This window comes from Octodon degus, unplaced genomic scaffold, assembly GCF_000260255.1.
Source record: "Octodon degus isolate 3935 unplaced genomic scaffold, OctDeg1.0 scaffold00046, whole genome shotgun sequence".
In the NCBI taxonomy this organism is placed as follows: Eukaryota; Metazoa; Chordata; class Mammalia; order Rodentia; family Octodontidae; genus Octodon; species Octodon degus.
In genome coordinates this window covers 7,775,730-7,797,533 of record NW_004524622.1, presented here as the reverse complement: position 1 = coordinate 7,797,533, position 21,804 = coordinate 7,775,730, and the positions used below count along the sequence as shown (strand labels likewise).

Below are 21,804 nucleotides of genomic sequence, written 5' to 3'. Positions count from 1 at the left end.
CCAGGGATTAAATCCCGGTCCAGGGGCCAGGGAGATGGCTCAGTGGAATAAGCACTTCCCTGGCAAGCGCAAGGGCCTGAGTTCAATCCCTGGTTAAAAAAAAAAAAAAAATCCCGGTCCCTCCACCTGCCTAAGCAGGCACTTTAGTTAAAAATACATTTTAACTGAATGATATGGGTGTATCCATAGGGTATAACAGAAAAAGTAGAATAGGAAATAATATTTGCTATTTGATGCAAGTGCATATTTCAGACCTCATTTTTTATTATTGTTTCAATAAATATCCAGTGATATACAACAGTTGCCTCTAGAGAACGGGATCAAAACAATTTTGATAGCACTTACATAAAGTTTTCAAAATTTCTATGTTAAGGGGCCGGGGAGATGGCTCAGTAGAACGAGAGCTTCCCTGGCAAGTACAAGGGCCTGAGTTCGATCCCCGGTTCCGAAAAAAAAAAAAAAAAAATTCTATACTAAGTATACATCACTTTTGTCAATATAAAAAACAAAAAAGTCATTATTCAACTAGTAGTATCATTTAATATTGTCTTAAATCACATTTAATCATGTTCAGTTCGGACTTCTTGTTTTATTATTTTGTTGTTTTGTTTTGCTTTGTTGGTTTCTCTCCCTTACTGGGCATTAAACCCAGGGCCTCACACATGCTAGGAAAGTGCTGTATCCCTGAGTACTGTCTCCAGCTCCAGGTAAGTTCTTAATTGCGGAGCTTCCCTTTGGGTCTGTGAAGATGATCCAGTCCTTCCCTTGCTCTATAGATGTTCACTAGATCTGCCAAAGTAGTAGTGGTTCAAGCTTTCACAGTGAGCTGGTACTGAACTAGGTAAAATCTCAGTGGCCCCACACTGTTGTTCCACAAGGGGTGGTCATTAGTGTGTTTCTCTTCTTGAACTGCTCTGCCCTCTTGGTGGAATAATGAGAGATGGAGGTGAAATATAGAATTTCCCTTTCCAGAGCCAGGTAGGATGGTTTACTCCTATAATGCTAGCACTTGGGAAGCTGAGGCAGGAGGGTCACTGTAGTTGGAGGTTAGCCTGGGCTACATAATGAGGTAAGGCAAGGCTGTAGTGCAAAGCCAGACCTGGCTAAAAAAAAAAAAAAATCACTTTCCAAAGAGAAGAGTTAACCTGTAATCCAAAGAGGGACAATCAGACACATCTTATGCATTAAAGATAAAGTTGAATAAAACAATAAAGTCACCTCATTCCAGACAGGGTTGAGTTCATTATCAATTTTCTTTGTTTTTTTCTTCTCATCTGCAAATGAAAAACAAGAGATTCAATCAACCAGAGATAAAGTGCATGTAAAAGACATTCACTCTTTCAAGTACATTACCTAAAAGCCTATATTATGTGTCCACATTTCCCCATTTATCAGCCTCCAGTGGGGACTTCCTGAATCAAGATTTTCCCAACAGAATGCACTTACTGGCCTATAGCATTTTCCCCATCCCCAGATTTATAAGGAGTTAGAGATGGGATTCAAAATCATTAAAGTGGCCCCTGGCTCTGCCCATCTCTTACTCAGTTTCCCTGGGGCCTCTCTGTCTCCAGCTTCCTGTTGAAAGAAGCCAGTGGAGCTGACTTTTGAGGTGCTGATACAACATCTTTTTTTGTCTTTTATTTTTTGCCTTTTGAGATGAGATCCCACTATGTAGTTTAGGCTTGTTGCTCTTCAACTGACTATGTAGCCAAGGCTGGCCTCAAACTCACAGCAATCCTCTTGCCTCATCCTCCTGAATTCTGGGATTATAGGCATGTGCCACCATACCTGGTTCTTGGTATACTATCTTACAGATAAGAATACCAAGATTCAAAGCTATGAAAGCGATTGGGTTCATCAGTGGCAATGGAACTCTGATAGAAATGGGCATATGAGATGAATATACACTTTCCTTTCAAGAGGAAGAAATACAAATGGCAAATAAATATATGAAAAAAAAATGTTCAATATCATTAGTCATTTGAAAAAAGGAAATTAAAACAACACTGAGATTCCTTCTCACCCCAGAAAGAATGGCTAACATCAAGAAGTCAACGAATAAGAAATGCTAAAGAGGCTGTGGAGAAAAAGGAGCCATACTGCATTGTTGGTGAGAGTGCAGACTGGTACAACAACTGTGGAAATCAGTACGGAGATTTCTTAAAAAGCTAGGATTGGAAATCCCATTCAAGCCAGCTACTTCCCTCCTGGGTATTTTTCCAGAAGAACTGAGACCCTCATACCACAGCGATATATGTGCACCCATGTTTATAGCAGCGCAATTTGTTATAGCTAAATTCTGGAAACAACCCAGATGCCCATCAACTGAAGAATGGATAAGGAAGATGTGGTATTTTTAAACAATAGAGTATTATTCAGCTATAAAGCAGGATAAATCAGATTGTTTGTCAGTAAATGGATGCAACTAGAGAAAGTGAGACAAATCAGACCTGCATGTACAAACATCGCATTGTTTCCTTAGTGTGAGAACCCGAAAAAGAAAAATGGAATTTGAAGGGCACAATAGACAGTGGTAAAAGGGAATGAGCTTATGCAAAAGGAAAGAGTTACTGAGTTGAGGAGAAGGACAAGAGATGAAGTGAGGGAAAGAAATTTATCTATTTTTGTAAGCAGGATGGTTTGGCAACTGTAGTGTGCATTTCTGCTGGTTTATGGAAAGAAGTAGTTAATGCTTTAATTTGTTTCATCTCCTTTTTTCTTTCTTGGTTTTTTTTTTTTTTTTTCATTTTATGTATTTGTTCCAGGGTCTCACTATGCATCTCAGACTCAGTAATTCTCCTGTTTTCAGCCTCTCCAGTACTAGGATTACAGACACGTGCCACCACACACAGACTTGGTTGCTGCCGGCGTGGCATGCAGGATTGTGATCGAACCTTTCTCCTTTTTCCAGTTGTTTCTCCTTTTTGTCTTCTTAATTTCTTATACATTTCTTTCTTTTTTTTTCTTCTTCCAATTTTACATGCATATATCTGGTAATATGAATAACTGGTTGGAAGCCAATACTATGTATTACAACAAAAACTGTGAAATTCATACTACTTTGTTAAGTGAAAATCTGCATCACTTGCAATTTTTTTAAAAATTCTAATTTTTACTCTCTTTAAAAAAGAAATTTTAAAAAGAAACCTGGCATTTCAGCTCTAAAGCCCAAGCAGCCTCCAAGTTTGCTAAAACCCAAACACAGTTTCATGTCCAGAGGCCTTGCACAAAGGAATTAGTAAAGGAACACTATCTAGATCCAGCACACTTGTAACTCCTGGTCCACATTTTTGAAGACCCAAAGTCTTTTGCTTCTGTCTGAGCCTGTTTGGTCTATGTGCCTAAAGGAGCCAGAAGTCAATCCAGCCAAAACTTCAAGTTTCCCTGTAGTAAAGTCCAAAGAGAAGAGCAGGGCCTTTCTTGAAGCCTTTGCTCTGATGTTTACGAAAATGAAAGCTAATCTTTGAGTATAGAGCACTGTATAAGCATTATCCCATATCCTTAGAAACGGTATATATTTCTGTTGGCTTCCCCCCTTCACGGCTAAGAAAATAAGATAAATACATTTAAAGTCACCAGCCAAAAAGTGGCAGGATAAGGCTTGGAACCTAGGCAGTCTAACTCTGGTGGGTTACACTTTGAACCACACCTCAGCCTTTCTTCTCTGCTGCTGCTGTGGAATGTAGGATGTAGTGGGCTTTGTTGAGTCAAAAGTCACATTCCTCCCAGCACAGAGCAGCTGTGGGACTAGCCACCTCATTCTTCCAAGACCACAGCATAGCTAGGTTATGAGTCATGGCCTTTACTCCACTAAACATTAATTTTCTCACTTGAGTGGGCATCACATAGTCCAAATGGCTTCCCTCTCTAGATTTCCCTCCTATAAGAGGGGGGAAAATGGGAATTATGACTGGCCAGATCAGGCCAAGGTACCTCACAGCTTATCCTACAGAAGTGGTCTAATAAGTGAGTTGTTCCCCAAGCATTAATCAACTTTATTTCTCCACCCAACAGGTAATTGTGAAATACTGTTTGGTAGGTATTGAGCTGGACACCATGAGAGATATAAAAATACCCATGACATTGTTCCTGCCTTCAGGAGACAGATGTATGACTGATAGAGACTGACAGAGAAAGGATTTCAGAGGACACCACAGAGACACAGATGAAAACACAAATGCACTGGGAAGAAAAGTGATTGCAAGCTTGGTACCATGAAAGGCTCACACAGGGAGCAGAGCCAGCATGGGGACTGGATGATCAGGACTTGCAAATGACATAAGGATTTTTTTTGCTCCGAATGCCTTCAGGGCAGGTTTGGCTGGCTGGAGTTGTGGGGATCGAACTACAGCAACCTGAGACTGGCAGCTTTGTGGAAGCAGCCACTTAAAGAATTGAGCTAGGGCCAGGCCCCCAGGACTTGCAAATGAGGAGCTGAGAATTAAAGCTCCTTCCAGATAGAGGCAATGAGGTGGGTGGATCAGCCACAGAGCAGGAGAGATAGAGATCAAGCCATGATGGAGACTGCAGAGACCAGCACCTGCCTGGCAAGTGCAGGGTCCTGAGTTCAATCCCCAGTACCGGAAAAAAAAAAAGAGATATCAGAAGCCAACTGGTTGGAACTAAGGGGTATAGAGTTGGGTAAAGAAATATGTGCTCAGGTTATGGTCAGAGTGGGAATCCTTGAACACCAGACAAAGCTTCATATGGCTGATATAAGCCATTTAGGAACACATTAAAAATTGCATTTAAATTTATAATTCAATGAGAAAAACCAAGCTGCCCCCCAGCTCTTCCAATGAATGATTCAGTTGTATGTTAAGAACAAAAGGGAACAGCTTAATATTTATATTATTTAATTATTTGATTCTACCTCTTCTTTCTTAAGGGTAAAGTTTCAGGCACTATTGTGATTTGTGTTTGGACGTCCCCCAAAAGCCTCATGCAGGTTTGTTTATTCATTTATTTATTTTTAATATATTGGATTGTTACAGGGTCTTACTACACAGCTCAGACTTGTGGTGATCCTTCTGCTTTCAGCCTTCCCAGTGCTGGGATTCCAGGCGTGTACCTCCAAGCTGGGGTTCTGGTGGGCTCAGCCTGCCCTGGGGTTGGGACTGGTACAGCATGTGGTGCCGGGGATTGAATGAGGTCCCTGCGCTTGCCCAAGCCTGCCCAAGAAGCCGCTTTAGTCTGCTGAGCTATCTCGCTGGTCCCTCATTCAGTTTTCGATAGGGCTTTTTTGGAGGTGACTGAATCTAGAAGGTGTGATTGATTTGTGTTGTAATCCTGGAATTAAGGGTGGGTGATTGCTGGATCACTCCACTATCTGGATTGGCACTATCCTAATCCCAGTAAACTGGATGCAATATAAGGAAAGAAAGAGGCTCATCTTCCCCTTTCTTTGCTTGCTTTTGCTGTCTTTTGCTGTCATAAACTGTTGCTCCTCTAGGATTCCCCTCTGCCAAACCCTCAGACCCAGTTATGACTGAAACCTCTACAAACTGTGAGCTAAATAAAGCTTTGCCCATTTCAACTTTGGGTGTGGGGTATTTTGTCCTAGCAACAAGAAAAATAACTAAAATAGGCACAAAACAACCCAAAACTGCCTCACCCTGCTCTGTGATTGTTCCTTCCTATGGAAAGAAATTCAATACTTTTAGCCTAGGGCAAAACAACTGACTCAAAGGCTTTGGACTTGAAGGCATTATTCAGAATATTTCCTGTTTTTTGATTAGCTATGCCTGCCTCTCCCTCAGTTCTGTGAAGGTCACCACTGCAAACCTTAACCCAAATGCCAGCCTCTCAACAAAGTTCCCCAGGACTGAACAGCCACATCCCTCTTCACAGAACTATTTCCTTTGCTGGTCGCCTACCAGACAGTGTGCCGAACCCTTCCTGAAAAGACTTGCAGGACTCCTAAGATTAGCTTACTCCATCTGTGTCAAGTTGTCAGCCCTGAGTCATAAATGGGACAGTATTTATGTAAAAATAATATTTTACAGCCAGTTGACTGTAGGTAAAGTAGACTTAACCTCCAGAATGTAAGTGGGCCTCTTCCAAATTCTGAAGGGCTTAGGAACAAAACTAGAGCTTCCCAGAGAAAAAATTCTGCCTCAAAATCATAACACTGAGACTGTCTGGACTTCTAGCCTACTGGCTTCCCCAACAGATTTCAGATTTAGGACCACAGCATCAACTATTATCTCAGTTTTCATTCCAACTTCCATTGGGCACTGTGCACCTCACACCTGCCAATCTCTGCCATCATATGAACCCAGTCCTTAAACCCTTGCCCTCATTGGTTCTTTCTCAGGAAGAACCTGATTAACTCAGCCAGTCATAGTAGATGCCCATGGCAGTAATAATACTCACTATGGTAATGCATTTTTAAATACTTCCAATATGCATTATGTCACTGATCCTGAAAAATCTGTGGAGAAAGGACAGGTGATGCCTCAGCCCTTCTGACTGGACTTTCCTATAAGTCAAATTTGCATTTTTTTTTCTGCTATCACCAGAAGACACAAGGCTCAACCTCCCCTTTCAGAATCCTCACATGTAAATTGATTAAATCACTCAAGGTAATCTTGACATTTTCCCCAGTGCTAGCAGCACGTGAGCTTTAGGAAGAGATTCCAAGTCCGGAAGTGCTGTGTCCTGTGTCTTTCTGAAAGGGCTCCAGGAGATGTAGGGGTGCTGTTCACAACATTTTTCTCCATAACTATACTTTTGTTTTTAAAATGTATTTGGTTGAGCTGTATTTAATGTATTTGGTTGACAGGGTCTCACTACACAGCTTGGACTCAGTGATCCTCCTATTTTTAGCCTCACTGGTGCTGGGATTACAGGCGTGTGCCACTGTGCCCCAGACTCTGTGGCCAGCTCAGCCTGCTCTGGGGGCGGGGTTGGCACAACATGTGGTGCTGGAGATAAAGCTGTGGTCCCTGAGCCTGCCTAAGCTTGCCTAAGAAGGTGCTTTGGTCTGCTGAGCTATCTCACTGGCCTAACTGTACTTTTTATCAGGCAAAGTAAATCCATAAGATCCCTAGGTTCAGCCATGCAGTTGGACCTAACCTACACTTCAAAGTATTTCTGCATTTTTCTGGGTCCCCTTTTCCCTACGGAAACAATGACCCACGAATTCATTGACTGCTTGCCTAAAACTTCACAGACCCTCTGAAGCCAATTCACTCATGGCTAACATTCATTAAGTGCTTCCTAATAATCACTGCTCCCAGTAATTTGCAGGCATTATCTGTTATAATTTTCAAAATAATTCTAGGAGCTTGGAATTTAGTGGTGTAGTGCCTACTGGCAAGCATGAGGTCCTCAGTTTGATTCCTGGTACTCAGCCTACTCCCCACAAAATTCTTCTTTTTTTTTTTTCTTGCGAAACTGGGGATTGAACTCAGTCCCTTGCACTTGCCAGGGAAGTGCTTATTCTACTGAGCCATCTCCCCGGCCCCAATATTATTTTTAATTTTTATTTGTTGGGATTATTTATTTATTTATTTATTTTTTGTGGAACCGGGGATTGAGCTCAGGCCCTTGAGCTATCTCCCCAGCCCCTTCCCTCAAAATTCTAAGGAGTAAATTCTATTATGATCATTTCAGTTATAACAGAGACAAGCAAGACAGGGAAAGGTTCAGCAACTTATAAGAAGTCATATAGCTAGGAAGTGTGGTGCTAGGATTCAAATCTTGACGGAGGCACAAAGTATTCCCTGAAATTGGATGACCAGGACTATACAGTGACTCCTTGATGTCTGGAAGTATTTTATCAGTAATTTGAGTGAACTGGATTTCATTCATTTGCAAGGCATTATGTCAAAGTTTGCTTTAGTAATTAAATGAAAGCATGAAGACAAAGTGCCCAGCACGGGCTTGTCACACAGTAAACACAAATCAAGCAGAAGCTAACCAATCACTCCTCATGGCAACAGGGCAGGGCCCGCTGCATAGTCAAGGGTGGAGCCCTGGAGAGGCAAGACTTCAGTGACTACAGGAAGTGCCCATGGGACCAGGGACAGCCCCAGAATGACTTTTCCTCATGGCTGCATTCCAGGCCTCAGAGGCCTCCCGGGGCAGCTGATATATGGGCAATAACTGTCCTCCCTGGCAGTCAGCCTGGCAGCTACAAGGAATAGTTACCCCCTCGATAACCAGAGGCCAGTGAAGGCTCTCATAAGGATAGCAGGAGATTTTTTAGCCCTCATAACTTGCGTAGGACCAGGAGCTCCCTTGGGAGTCTTCTCTAGAGGAGTGTCTATGATTTTATCCTTTCTGTTTTGTGCTCCCCTAGTGCTCCAGAAGGATGTTCCAGGGAGAACAGCACTGGTAAGTGTTAACTACAGTATAAAGACAGGTTGTTTTGTGCACTGCTGAAGCAGCTGCTTGATAGCACTGACAAGAAGCACTCCCCAGTCCAGGGAAAGGGAGAGAGGATTCCCACTCTGTTTCCTATGTCCTATGTACCCCTGGCCTTTGAGATGTCCTTTCAGGCCTGCAAGGTGTCTAGTCAAACCCAAACCCTCCAGTAAAGAGATAGTCAAGCCTGTAACTTTGAGGGGTTCACATAGAAGCTCTTCTCTAAAAGTCAACCCCAGGGAGTGGTTTTGTTCCATCTTTACTAACTACCAGGACTCAGATGGAAGGAGCCCAGAACTGACTACCTTGGTGTGGAGGCCCACCTGAGCATCTCTCCTTGAAAGAAGAGCGGCTGTCTCCATTTTGACTGAGCCTGACCCTATTTCCTCGTACTGTTCTGTACAGAGCTGGCTAGGACTTCTGTTTATCCTTCAATTGGCCTTAAGCAATATGGATTGGTCTAGCTGAGGTGCTGGTGATAATCTTTGAAGGTGGTGTGAGTGTTTCCCTAGTAACCTACACCTGCTGCTCCTTAATGTAAGCCAGGTCAAGACAGGATGAAGAGCCAATGCTCCGTGCTGCCAGCTGGAATCGAGCCTTGAGATAGAGGCTATGACTTCCTGGGGCTTAAAAGACTATATCAAAGCTGAAGCACCAGACTTACCAAAACATTAAATATTATATAATGCAGATTACTGTCTCTGCATATCCTCTCTGCATATTGCAGAGGTAAATTTGGGCCACTCACCTAGCTCAGCTCATAGTAGTCACCTACTTCCCACAATTCTCAGTCATTCCTCCTCAAGCCACTCCTCCTCCACTGAATAAAATCGGATGAGGCCCTGGGTCACTCTCTTAGTTCTGGGAAGCCATCTTCGTGGCTGGACTTAGAGCCCCTTGACTCCCCGATGATTGAAAATATAAATTAGTGTCTTTATTTTCACCGTGGGTTGCATTGAAAGTGGTAGGTTGAAATCAATTTGATGGGACTCCAATAACATAACTTTGGGATTACAAATATGGGCTTCTTGGACTGAGACGAGGATCTGGAAGTGTCTCCTACACCTTGGTATTGATTTTGTGTGTGAGCATTCTTTTTTTTTTTTTTTTTTTTTGGCCATAATTTTATTGATAAACAAATAGCAATGAGACAGTTTCAAATCAAATCGGTAGGACAGTTTCAACAATTAACACACTGCATACATTCTTCCTAGTGGTCAATTGCTGTACAAGATGCGGACCTGACATCCTATTAACAAACACCATTAGAACTAATCATTCTATTCATTAAGAGAATGTAACTATATATCTATCCTAACCACTTTGAATACACAGATAAAAAATGGATATTCATCTGTATACCCTTTTTTTGTTAAGTTCCGTTATTTGAAGATTTAAAATTTTATTTATTTATTTATTTATGTGTGTGTGTGTGTGTGTGTGTGTGTGTGTGTGTGTGTGTGGCGAGCTCAGCCCACCAGGGGGCGGGGCTGGCTGGCATGTGGTGCTGGGGGATTGAACTGCGGTCCCTGTGCTTTGCTAAGCTTGTTCTAAGTAGGTGCTTTAGACCACTGAGCCATCTCACCAGCCCCTATTTGAAGATTATAGGTGTGTAGACTCAGCAAAATATTCCAAAAGAGTCCGGTAGCCCATAATAGTATTGGGTCTTCCGTTTAACTGGCAATGTCAGAAATTGTTGATCTGAGTCCCCCACAGCTCAACATAACAGCATGGCTTTACTTCTTATATTTCGTTTTTATACTTTTCTTCTGGATGGTTAAGACCAAGGTAAAGCAGGACCTATGCAACAAGAGTTGTAGCCCTTGGGTCTGATAAGGTCTGTGAGATCCCCTCAGGATTTATCCTGAGATCCTGTACCTCAGATTGTAGAACCTTTGTCAGTGTCAGCCATGTGGATGAGTCACAGCCATTGCTTGGCCAATGTTGAGCATTCATTTTTAACATACCCACATCTAATCTTTATGAGGGAAGTACTATTATGGTATGTCCATTTTATGGATGGGTAAACTGAGATTCAGTGATATTAACTGACTTATCCTAAATCACAAAGCTAGTAAGTGAAAGAGCCAAGCTTTGGTCCCAAGTCTACCTCATGTCCAAACCTTGCTCTTAGCTACCACCTCAGGATGCAGGGCCGGCCAATCTACGCCTTTCCCTGCTCTTTTTAACTGCAACCTTGGCTACTTCCTTTAACTTTCATTGCCTAGATTTCTTCATTTAAAAAAATGTATCTAATTTCTAGCAAGACTAGCTACCATATATAGAATTTAAACCTGCCAGGCATGCTTCCAAAGGCTTACTAGACAGTACCTATTCTGAAGCTCAATGAAGGAATATACTTGGCCAGGGTCATTTGCAAGTAACAGATAAAGCCAGGATTTGAATGTAGGTGCTCTGGGTCCTGGGCCTTAACCTCTGCAACTTTTTTTTTTTTTTGCAGTACCAGGGATTGAACTCAGGACCCTGCATTTGCCAGGCAAGCAGTTATTCTACTGAGCTATCTCCCCAGCCCACTGCTGCAACTTCTGACTCACACATTTCAGTGACACAATTTGCTATAGAATGAATTAACTCTGGTACTCAGCCAATCCACCTCCAACCCAGCAGGAGGAGATGGAACTAAGAGGTTCTCTCAAAGCCTGAGTGTTTTGTAAGAGACGAAAAAATCCACATGGCAGAGTGGCAGAAGGATCCAATGAAAAAAGATGAAAGTGCCCGGGACACAGGGAATATTACTGCATTTGACTCATAATCAGCAACTAATTCTATCAGACCAGCATTGGGAGGATATGATCTTATGTCCGGTCTTCTCCCAAGAGACAATATCAAGACAAAATAAAATAGTCACATAAAAGAGTTTTGAGAACAAAAGCAAAGCTTAGAATCAAAATCTTGATAATTAGATCCTATCGCTTCTAGCCAAAAAAAATGACTGGCTGAGTTTTCTCTGGGCCTCAAATCCTGGTGTCCTGTGATTAGTCATCTCTCATCCCGTCACTAACAATCTCTTTAGAATGGGATTTGTCACCATTGCAGCAGTTTTAATTCACTCCTTGCTTATCTACCCTTCAAATGGTTTTGGTCTCTGGGTTCTTCCAGTGAACAGTCTCATTGATTGCTGGGGCTCTGAGCTCTGAGAGGTGGGAGAGTGTTTGTGGGCTACTGTTTTTCAGTGAGGCCTATGACAGGAAAAGAGAGTATAACCGTAGCAAGAAAGATGGCAAGCACGAGGAAATGAACCACGCATTATTCCAATCAATGGGAAAATGCATGATACTAGAAATCTTAAAATTCAGGTTCTTTTCCTTCCCTGCCTCTTTCTGGCAATATATCTTTGGCTTCCTTTGCTCTAAGTATCTTCATCTACAAAATGTCTCCCTTCAGCACCTTCTATTGCGAAGAACAAATGAGAACAGGCCAAGGGAAGTTCTCTCTACACTAGAAGTTTCCTAAGAGATGGCCTCTTCTCCAAGGCATGTCACACGTGGAAAATCATTAGCAGGTGCCTAGCACCCTGCAGTAATCTGAAGAACCTTGAGAGCTCTATAAAGGACTCTGAGACCAGAAGAATCCAGCCCACAAGTGTCAGTGCCCCAGACTCCCAGGCTGAATTTATTGGAAGAAGTACAAGAAACCCCAAACTGAAAAGGTATAGGCACAGAGCCTCAGAAGAGCAGTGGGCAGATTGCCAGCCTCACATGCACATCACCAAGACCAAGCAGCCAGCACTGCTAAGGGACAGCACAGGGTTGTTCCAGTCTCAGCTGAGGGTGAGTGTTAAAGCTTCAGCTCTGCCTGGGACCTGCTCTTGGACTTCCTGCATGGGGTTCAACCCGCTGTGCCTAAGATCAGTCTCTTTAGCACTCAAAGAATTAGTTATGCATTTGTTATTATTTTGATGAGTACAAATGAGTAAATTAAAATTTAATAAACAAGCATAAAACAATGCTGAACAGCTGGGCAGCTGTTATCAGTGGGGTCTGCAAATGTCATGGAGTCCAACGCGCTGCTGGGCAGAGTGTGCTCTCCACTAATGCTTGCTGAATGGATTCAGGTTTGGAAGGAGGAAGTAGCAGAATAGAAAGGACAAGCAGCGCCCAGGCAGTAAGTGTGGTTAGTAAGGAAGGATACGCAAAATGCAGCTAACTTTTAATATTATTTGCTAAAAGAAAGAAAGATAAGGGATTTTTTTTTTTCTAACCCATAAACTGCTATTTGGATGAAAAAGATGGTGATAAAACAATGAATGGAGAAGAAATGAAATTGACCTTCACCCTTCAGTTAAAATTACATTTTTAACACTTACAAGTTAGGGTTTTAAGTCCCACAAATGAAATGGCTCAAACCTGGCTATCAGCGGAACTGATTTACTGCTAAACTATGTCACATTTGGTCTTCTGAGTCATAAAGATTTTTATTACCCTGTGGGAAGCTCAGCCTGCGAAGACTTTCCTTTCCTTTCCTTTCCTTTCTTTCACTTTGCTTTCCTTTTCTCTCATTTTCTCCTCCTCTCTTCTCCTTCTCCCCCCTTATTCTTAGGAGAGGTTTATTTTTTGTTTTTGGTGCCGAGGGCCGAACCCAGAGCTTCCAGCTTGCCAGGCAAGCATCTACCACTGAGCCAAATCCCCAGCCCCTTCTCCCCCCTTATTCTTTTGTGCTAAGTATACTTTCTTCCTCTTTCAGGGTGGATCCAAAAGACCCTAGTGCACTGAACAACTCAGTCTGCCTGGGGGCAGAAGCATTCACTTGACTGGGTGGTCAGGGTGCAGATGGGGTGCTATTTTCTTGTCTACACAGAGCCCCATGAATAGACATGGAGGTGGATTAAACCCTGCTCTGCTTCTGACTTAGTTCTCCCACTGGGAAAACGAGTAAGAAATAACACTCCATTCTCAGAATGAAATGAAGACTGAAAAACATATACAAGTTGGGCACACTGTAAGAACAGAAAAAAAGATAGGGGCCAAGGAGATGGCTCAGTAGAATAAGCACTTGCCTGGCAAGTGCAAGGACCTGAATTCAATCCCCGGTTCTGCCAAAAAAAAAAGATGGTAACATAAGTAGTTGTTAAATATTCAGGCTGCCTGCCTACCTGTGCCAAAACTTACTGAAGACCTCAGCAGTGACTAACACTTAAAGCCCTTTCTACATGTGTCACATGAACCCTCACACCATACCCTGAAATAGGGACACTACCCTCTCTGTTTTGTAAATGGGGCCACTGAGGTTTAGAAATGCCACTAACAGTGAGCAGTTGGAAGCCTGTGGCCACCTGCCACTTTCTGTGCTACCCAACAAGGCCATGAGTAACCACGCATGATTATGTACATTTAAATTAATTAAAATTAATATCAGAATTGCAACCCCTCAGTCACAACGGCCACATTGCAGGGGTCAGTACTCATGTTCGGCTGGTGGCTACCATAACGGGCATTATTTCCTTCATCACAGGAAGTTTGATTGTACCCTACTACTCTAAATCTGCCATACTGAAGACTCAAAGATTTGTCATATGAAGTGTTTAAAAATTAATTAAATAGTCTGTCCTATTTTAATCAACCCAATTTGTTATTTTGCTAAAATGTGAATGTAGCCTATACCTTTTTTTCTGGACCCACAATTCTACTTTTCAAAGGAAAGCTTACAAGTTCTACCTTTTTGTCATTCAATTTGTAAGTTTCATCTTTCTTTAGTCACTCACCCAGCCCACTTATTTTTTCACTTGGCAATATGCAAAGAAAGCCAGATTTTGGGAGAAAGGTAAGAACAGACATCTATCTTAAGTGTAGGCACCTTAAATATATTATTTCATTTGATTTTTATAATTCTCAGAAGCAGGTGTTGCCTTTCACTTCACTGCCAGGGACAGAGATTCACAGAGATTTCTTGCCATTAATGATAGCAAAGCCCTATATCAAGATCAGAGGTGGTAGTCTAGGGCTCTCCTGCTTTCTTCCTGATATTGCTTCATAGATTCCAACCAAATTGTGGAAGCTTTGAAGTCTGAAATACAAAAGGCCACTTATGTAGGTTGTGGACACAGAGACCTTGCCCCATATAGTTGGTCTGGCTTGAAAGTCACTGATCCAAATGAATAGAGGATCCACAATCATTCATTCAATAACTATTTACTGCTCCTTTACTGTTTACAAGGCATTGAGTTAGATATTAGGGAAAGAGACCTGGGTCTCATAAAATTTGCAGTCTAATAGAGAAGCAGATACCAGCAAATACATAACTGCACCTTTCAACAGGCACTATTGAAGTGTACAGGATGCCAAGTGAAGATTTCAAGTCAGATTGATTTAGGATCTTCTCACCTTCCAGATATGCTTAGGAGCAGGGTGACCTGTGGTCCCAACACAAGGTGACCTCTGGTCCTATCCCTACCTGGAGAGCTCAGGGCAAAGAGATAACCTGGGGCCAGCCTAGTAGCTTAACAGACTAAAGCACCTGTTGAGGCAGAGCGCAGTGGCAGGGGTTTGATCCCCGGCTTGCCGTGCTGGCCCCACCTGAGGGGCGCGCTGAGATGGTGATTGAGACTGGGTGTGGTGGTATGCACCAGTAATCCCAGTCCTTGGGAGGTTGAAAACAGGAGGATCACTATGAGTCTGATTTATGTATTGAGACTATGTAGACCGTAGACCCTGTCCTAAATACAAGAAAAAAAATCCAAAGAGATGACCTGATACTTCAGGGACCCGTCTATTTCTCACATGACTTTAGCATTTCTATGGTTGCCAGCACAACTGTAGCTACAGAGACCTCAAAAGGTCAGCTACATTACAGTCTAATAGAGGCAGGTAGCCAGCATCATCACTTTGAACTAAGGAAGCAAGTGTGAGGTGAAAAGTCCAAGTCAATGGAGAATTCGAAGAACTTACTATACCTCCACTCATTAGCATGACTATTTCCAAAAAATTGGAAAATAACAAGTGTTGCCAGGGACACAGAAAATTTGAGCTGTTGTGCACCACTGGTGAGAATTTAAAATGGTACAGTCACTATGGAAAACAGTGGAGCAATCCCTCAGAAAGAGAGATTATGATATATCCAACGATTCCATGTCTGGGTATAGGCCCTAACAAAATTGGAAGCAGGGGAAATTAAAATAAAATAAAACCTGGGCTGGTGAGATAGCTCGGCAGACTAAGTGCCTGCTTAGGCAAGCATAGTGACAAGGGTTTGATCCCCTGTCCTGCATGCCACACCGGCCCTGCCCCTGGGGCACCCTGAGCTGGCAACAGAGTCTGGGCGTGGTGGTGCCTATAATCCCAGCACTTGGGAGGCTGAAAACAGGAGGATCACTGAGAGTTGGAGCTGTGTTGTGAGACCCTGTACCAAGTACATAAAATGGCGGGGCAGAATTAGAAGCAGGAACACAAAGAGATTCTTGTGCACCATCGTTCATAGTAACATTGTTAGCCATCACAATGGTAGAAGCAACCCAAGTGTCCATGAGCAGATAAACGACATACTATACACATGTGCTAGAGTATTACACATTGTTAAAGAGAAAGACAATTCTGATGCCACAACATGAAAGAATCTTTGAAAATATTATCCTAAGTGAAATAAATCTGGCACAAGAAGACATATACTCTTTCATTCTACTTAAAGTAATCAAATACAGAGACAGAAAGCAGAACAGTCATTCATTGTTGAGGGTCATCGGGTATGGGGAGTGTGTAGAATTTCAATCTTATGAGATAGAGTTCCATGGAGGGATGGTGCTAATGGTTGGACAACATTATGGATGTAATGGAATTGTATACTTTGAGATAGTTAAAATGATAATAAATAAATGTGCATGTAACTACAGCTAAAAATAAAGAACCAGGATCTCAGGATAAATCCTGAGGGGATTTCACTGACCTTATCAGACCCAAGAGCTACAACTCTTGTTGCATAGGTCCTGCTTTACCTTGGTCTTAACCATCCAGCAGAAAAGTATAAAAACGAAATATAGGAAGTAAAGCCATGCTGTTATGTTGAGCTGTAGGGGACTCAGGTCAACAATTTCTGACATTGCCAGTCAAGCAGAAGACCCATTACTATTATGGGCTGCTGGACTCTTTTAGAATATTTTGCTGAGTTAACATACCTATAATATTCAAATAACAGAACTTAACAAGAAAAGGGCATACAGATGAATGTCCATTTTGTATCTGTGTATTCAAAGTGGTTAGGATAGATATATAGTTACATTCTCTTAAAGAATAGAGGTATTTGTTTGAATAGTGTTTGTAAATAGGATATCATGTCCCCATCTTGTACAGCAATTAACCACTAGGAAGAATGTATGCAATGTGTTAATTATTGAAACTGTAGGCAAATTTCAAATTATTGAAATTTGCCATAAAACAATTTTGTGTCAGCTACCACAATAAATACTTTGGACATTTTATTACTCTTGGTCCTTATAATATCATCACAAGATATGTTTTATTCTTTTGATTTTATAGATAAGGAAATGAAGGCTCAGACATACAGTTACTCAAAGATATTTAGTTCATGATGATAAAGCTGCCTTTCCTAAGATCACCTTTTTCTGTATACAGTGTTGATTTTATTTTAAAAAAGGGGGGGCTTCTAGTTAGGAGTGGTGACATGTACTGTAGACCCAAGAATCTGGGAGGCTGAGGCAGGGTGATCTCTACATTTGAGTGCAGTCTGGGCAACTTAAGGATTCAGCAAGACACTGTCTCAAAATAAGAAAATACAAAAGGGCAGGGGATATTGTACAGTATAAAGCCCGTGAGCTCAATACCTATTAAGGCAAAGTGGGGTGGAGAGCTTTTGGTGAAAAAATAGGTCAAATAACAGATGAAAGATGAAAATGAACAGTCTCATCTGCAAGCTGGAAGGAGAGGGGCTTAGTGGTCTATGTCTGAGGTCCTCAGAAGTTGCCTGCGCAGTAGACATATTTGCTTTCCCAGGTGTGATTGCTCTGGAGTTGCACGCCTTCTGGCCACAGCTGACTGGACCTTTGGTGAATTTCTGATCCAAACTGAGCCAACTTGAGTCTTCTCTCAAACCTTTTTACTCAGGAGACATTGATATTGTACTTAGATGTAGAGTCACAACTAAGTCACCTGGTAGTGGTGACCCAAAGCCCATGTAAAAGGCCCCACTAAAGTAGCCAGTGTTCTTCCCAAACCTTTCCATTTTTCCATCTACTCTTAAATTGTAGCTTTTGAATGTCTTTTCTGGTCTATGGCTCATTCTAGTATTCTACCTAGAACACTGGAATTCTTCTATGCCTAGAAAATCAAGCTGTGTTAGAAATACTTTTCTAGCCTTGGTTCTCAACATGCGAACCCTTTGGAGGGCTCTATGAAAGTCATGGTTACCAAATTAGGAAATGAATTTAAGCACTTCCCTGTGCAGAGTCGGGAGACATTACTAAAAACAATGAGGCAGGAGATTTTATTTACTTATGAACAACTAGGGAGTAATAAGCAGCAACTGGAATCCTCATTCAGGTATGCCACACTCCAAAGCCTAGGGCTAATAAGATGTGACCTGATAAGGCTTAATTAAGATACCAGATGTTGCCCAGCTATTACTAAGTGAAAACTGAGTTCAAAGTGTACCTCTGCACAATAGAACAGCTGTTCAATAGGAAGTACATAGTGAGAAAGGTGACAATTGCCACCCCATGACCTTCTAAGTAGTATAGCTCATTGAACCTCACATATGAATTTCCACACAAAAATAGGTAACTGCATTATTCTTGCCAGCAACAAGAATGCAAACAGACTCATACACCAGTTTGCCTCTGGATAGCAAGGGGTCAGAAATGAGTGACATGGCTTCTTGCCAAACCTTAACCAACAAGCACCTCAAAGAACAGTAAGTATAATTCTGCCTAAACAAAGGGAGATTGATCTATTTCCTGTGGCTCCCTCAGGACTAAGATTCAATGATTTCACTATACCAAGATGTTTCCAGTGTCCTGCCAGCTCTTTGCTTCCATGGTCCACACTGGAAATGTATAGTGATATGTCAGGTGTTGCACAAGACAAAAATATCTTGCCTTCTTGACAGGACCAAATCCTAGGGGGATGGAGAAACTCACCAACAATCTGAAAAGAAACCGAAACCAGAAAAATGCCAATACCTCTGGCTAATGACATGTAGATAAGATAGGTTGTGTAAGAAGAAAGAAAAAACAAAGCACACTAATTAGCTTCTGAAAGGCATTTGTGGCTTTTATAAATGCTTGAGAGCCACAGAATGTGCTTTTGGGGCATCCACCTGGGAGAGTTCCCAAGCTTGGACAGGGTGGGGCCACTGTCGTCCAGCAGTGCCAGGCTGTCTTCCAGAAAATGATGGTAATGACTCAGTAGACTGAACACTTGCCTCTCTGAACTTTTGTTAACACAATGCTGTGTTCTACTGGTGTACCCAGGAGGCACGACTATCAGCTGAGCTGGTGAGATGTTTCTGGACTAGTCTTAGGGTGCACCCAGTGAACTAAGTTTATGTGTGGGCAGGTCACACAGCACCTCCACAGCACACAGGGATGAGGCCCAGGAGATCTTCCTCCCATCCCACTGCATCATTCTTTAAAGGAACCTCACACTTTTTCGTGGTTATTTGAATGAGGTTGTTTTTTTTTCCAGATTGTTTTCTTTATTAGTGTAAATGTTTGTGGTAGATAACATATTCTTTTGGGGGAGTTGATATAAGCATGATACATATTAATTTCTTTTATCATCCCTTTTCCCTTTTCTCCCCTCTTGATCCATCTCTTGATCCCCTTCTTTGTTTTTTATTCAGTACATGTTTGCAGTACATAGTGTTCACATGGCTTGTGTGGAGCTAGCACACATACATTATATGTCTTGGCTCCTTTTTACATCTCCTGCTTTCCCTCCCTCCATCTCTTTATTTTTCCCCCCTTTGAAAAAGATCCATCTCCTTATCTCCTATTATCCAACTTTTATTTTGCTCTTTATTTATACTTTGGGTTTCTCATGTAAGAGGAACTATAGGAATGAAAACTAGTCCAACTGCTATTTAAGTCAGTACAAAGATTCCTCAAAAAAAAAAAAAAGAAAGAAATAAAGAAAGAAAGAAAGAAAGAAAGAAAGAAAGAAAGAAAAAGAAAAGAAAACTAAAACTAGAAGACTGGGCATGGTGGTGCATGTCTGTAATCCCAGCTCTTGGGAGGCTATAAACAGACGGATCACTATGAGTGCAATCTAGTAGTGAGACACCCTGTAGACCCTTCCCTAAAATACAAAAAAAAAAAAAAAAAACTAAAACTAGATAATCTATTTCTAGGTATCTTCTTGAAAAAGTCAAAGGCATCATATTACAGTGATACATGCATGCCCATGTTTATAGCAGCACAATTTATAATTGCTAAATCTTAGAAATAGCATGTCTAGAAGGGCCGGCCAGATATCTCAGTGGATTAAAGCACCTGCAAGCAGGCACTGGGGCTGGGGTTTCGATCCCCCAACCTGCTGTGCAGGCCCTGCCTCCGGGGTGCCCTGAGACGGTGATTGAGACTGGGTGTGGTGGCACATGCCTGTAATCCCAGCTCTAAGGAGGCTGTAAACAGGCGGATCACTATGAGTCCGATCCAGTAGTGAGACCCTGAGCACCCTGTAGCGCCTTCCCCCCCCCCCGCAAAAAAAAAGCACGTTTGTCCATTGACAAATGAATAAAGACAATAGGAGCATTTACACACAATGAAGTGTGTAAAACTCTTCCATAAAAGATAAACTTGAATCATTTTAGGAAAACTGATGCAGCTTCAGACAATAATATAAATCAGACACACAAGCTTGAAAAAATCTTTTCAAAAATATTCTTGAAATTTTGAATGCTCCTCACAATGAAAGAATGTCTGAGGTGATAGATATAGCAATGACTCTAATTTGGTTATCACATATTATATATATGCATTGAAATGTCACACCGTACCTATAAATGAATATAGTATTTGTCATTCAAAAAAATTAAAAACCCAACATGAAATTAAATATATATGCATATGTATTTAATATATAATATTCTCAGCATTAATGTCCCAAAATGAAAAAAAAAATCAATTTAAAGTAGTGAAATGATTTGTGTCAAAAAAAAGGGGGGGGGGGGCAAGGGCTGGTGAGATGGCTCAGTGGTCTAAAGCACCTACTTAGAACAAGCTTAGCAAAGCACAGGGACCGTGGTTCAATCCCCCAGCACCACATGCCAGCCAGCACTGCCCCCTGGTGGGCTGAGCTGCCCCCCACACACACACACATGCAAAAATAATAAATAAATGTTAAAAAGGGGGGGGGGCAAGGGAGAACAATCCACTCAGGCCCCCCTCCTGTCCCTCTCTTGGACAGGAGCTTTCTTTCCCTCAATAAATATTCTGCTCATAAAAAGAGGGGGGCAAGTTTCCATTGCATAAAGGACAGCTTTTGCTTATCTCCAACATTTCATTTACTCCCTTTCAGATAAGCTATTCGTACCCCATTATTTCAAAAAAGAAAGATTCTCAGGGAGGTGGCTTATTTAAAGCTGAAAGTTTATTATGCCAAATAGGAAGGAATCTTAGCAGTATATGGGCTTGCACTCCAAAGCCCTTTCTAGATGAAAGAAGAAGATCTAGAACAGTGAGAAACAAGACGTAAGTAATAACCCATCAGTATTTGGACCACGGCAATCACCATTCCACAAAGAAAAGATCTGCACATATATACATAAAGAAAGAAAGAAAGAAAGAAATATTTCTGTAGAAAGGTTTAAAAGGGTTAGCTATAGAATGGTTAAAATGGTTTAAGAAGTCAAAGGCAGATTACATCAAATAGGTTTTCATCCTTTACCAGAATATTTTCTTAGCTTGATATGCAATATAAAATGTATTATAAACTGAGTACCAACTTCCTATGATCAATGTACTGCAAACATGTGTTAATAAAAAAGTATGGGGCCGGGGAGATGGCTCAGTAGAATAAGCGCTTCCCTCGCAAGCGCAAGGGCCTGAGTTCAATCCCCGGTTCTGCAAAAAAAAAAAAAAAGAAAAAAGAAAAAAGAAAAGAAAAGATCTACATGAGGCAGAAACTGACAGCAAATTCTGGCAGATAAAATATCATAACAAGTTTCATTATATTCATAATAAGAACAAGAAAACTGCTATAGTGTGACAACCGTGTCCTACTGGAATTGATGTTTTGTATGAATGTAGTGATGTCACATTGTAAAGGCACACTGTGAAAGTCTACAAGAACTGAGCCCTTCAAGAGAGTTAATACAAAAACAATGAAGGAAAACGGTATGCTGGTGCTCACTTGTAATCTCAGCACTCAGGCATGAAACCCTGTCTCAAACAGGGTTTGAGAAAGATTTAAATCAAAGTATTCAAAGTGGTGAATATCTAGATTGCAAGTGAAAGAGAAAGAGTAGGAA

The 21,804-nt window shown here is 41.6% G+C and overlaps 1 protein-coding gene across 5 annotated transcripts in view; it reads right to left on the bottom strand.

Moving 5' to 3' along the window:
* Myof (myoferlin) overlaps window positions 1-21,804 on the bottom strand; it is a 184,033-nt gene that overhangs the window by 157,339 nt on the left and 4,890 nt on the right. For all 5 annotated transcript variants that reach the window (XM_023716196.1, XM_023716198.1, XM_023716197.1 and 2 more), the window contains exon 2: window positions 1,219-1,274. In XM_023716196.1, the coding sequence (XP_023571964.1) occupies window positions 1,219-1,274 (56 nt within the window). The remainder of the gene's footprint in view (window positions 1-1,218; window positions 1,275-21,804) is intronic.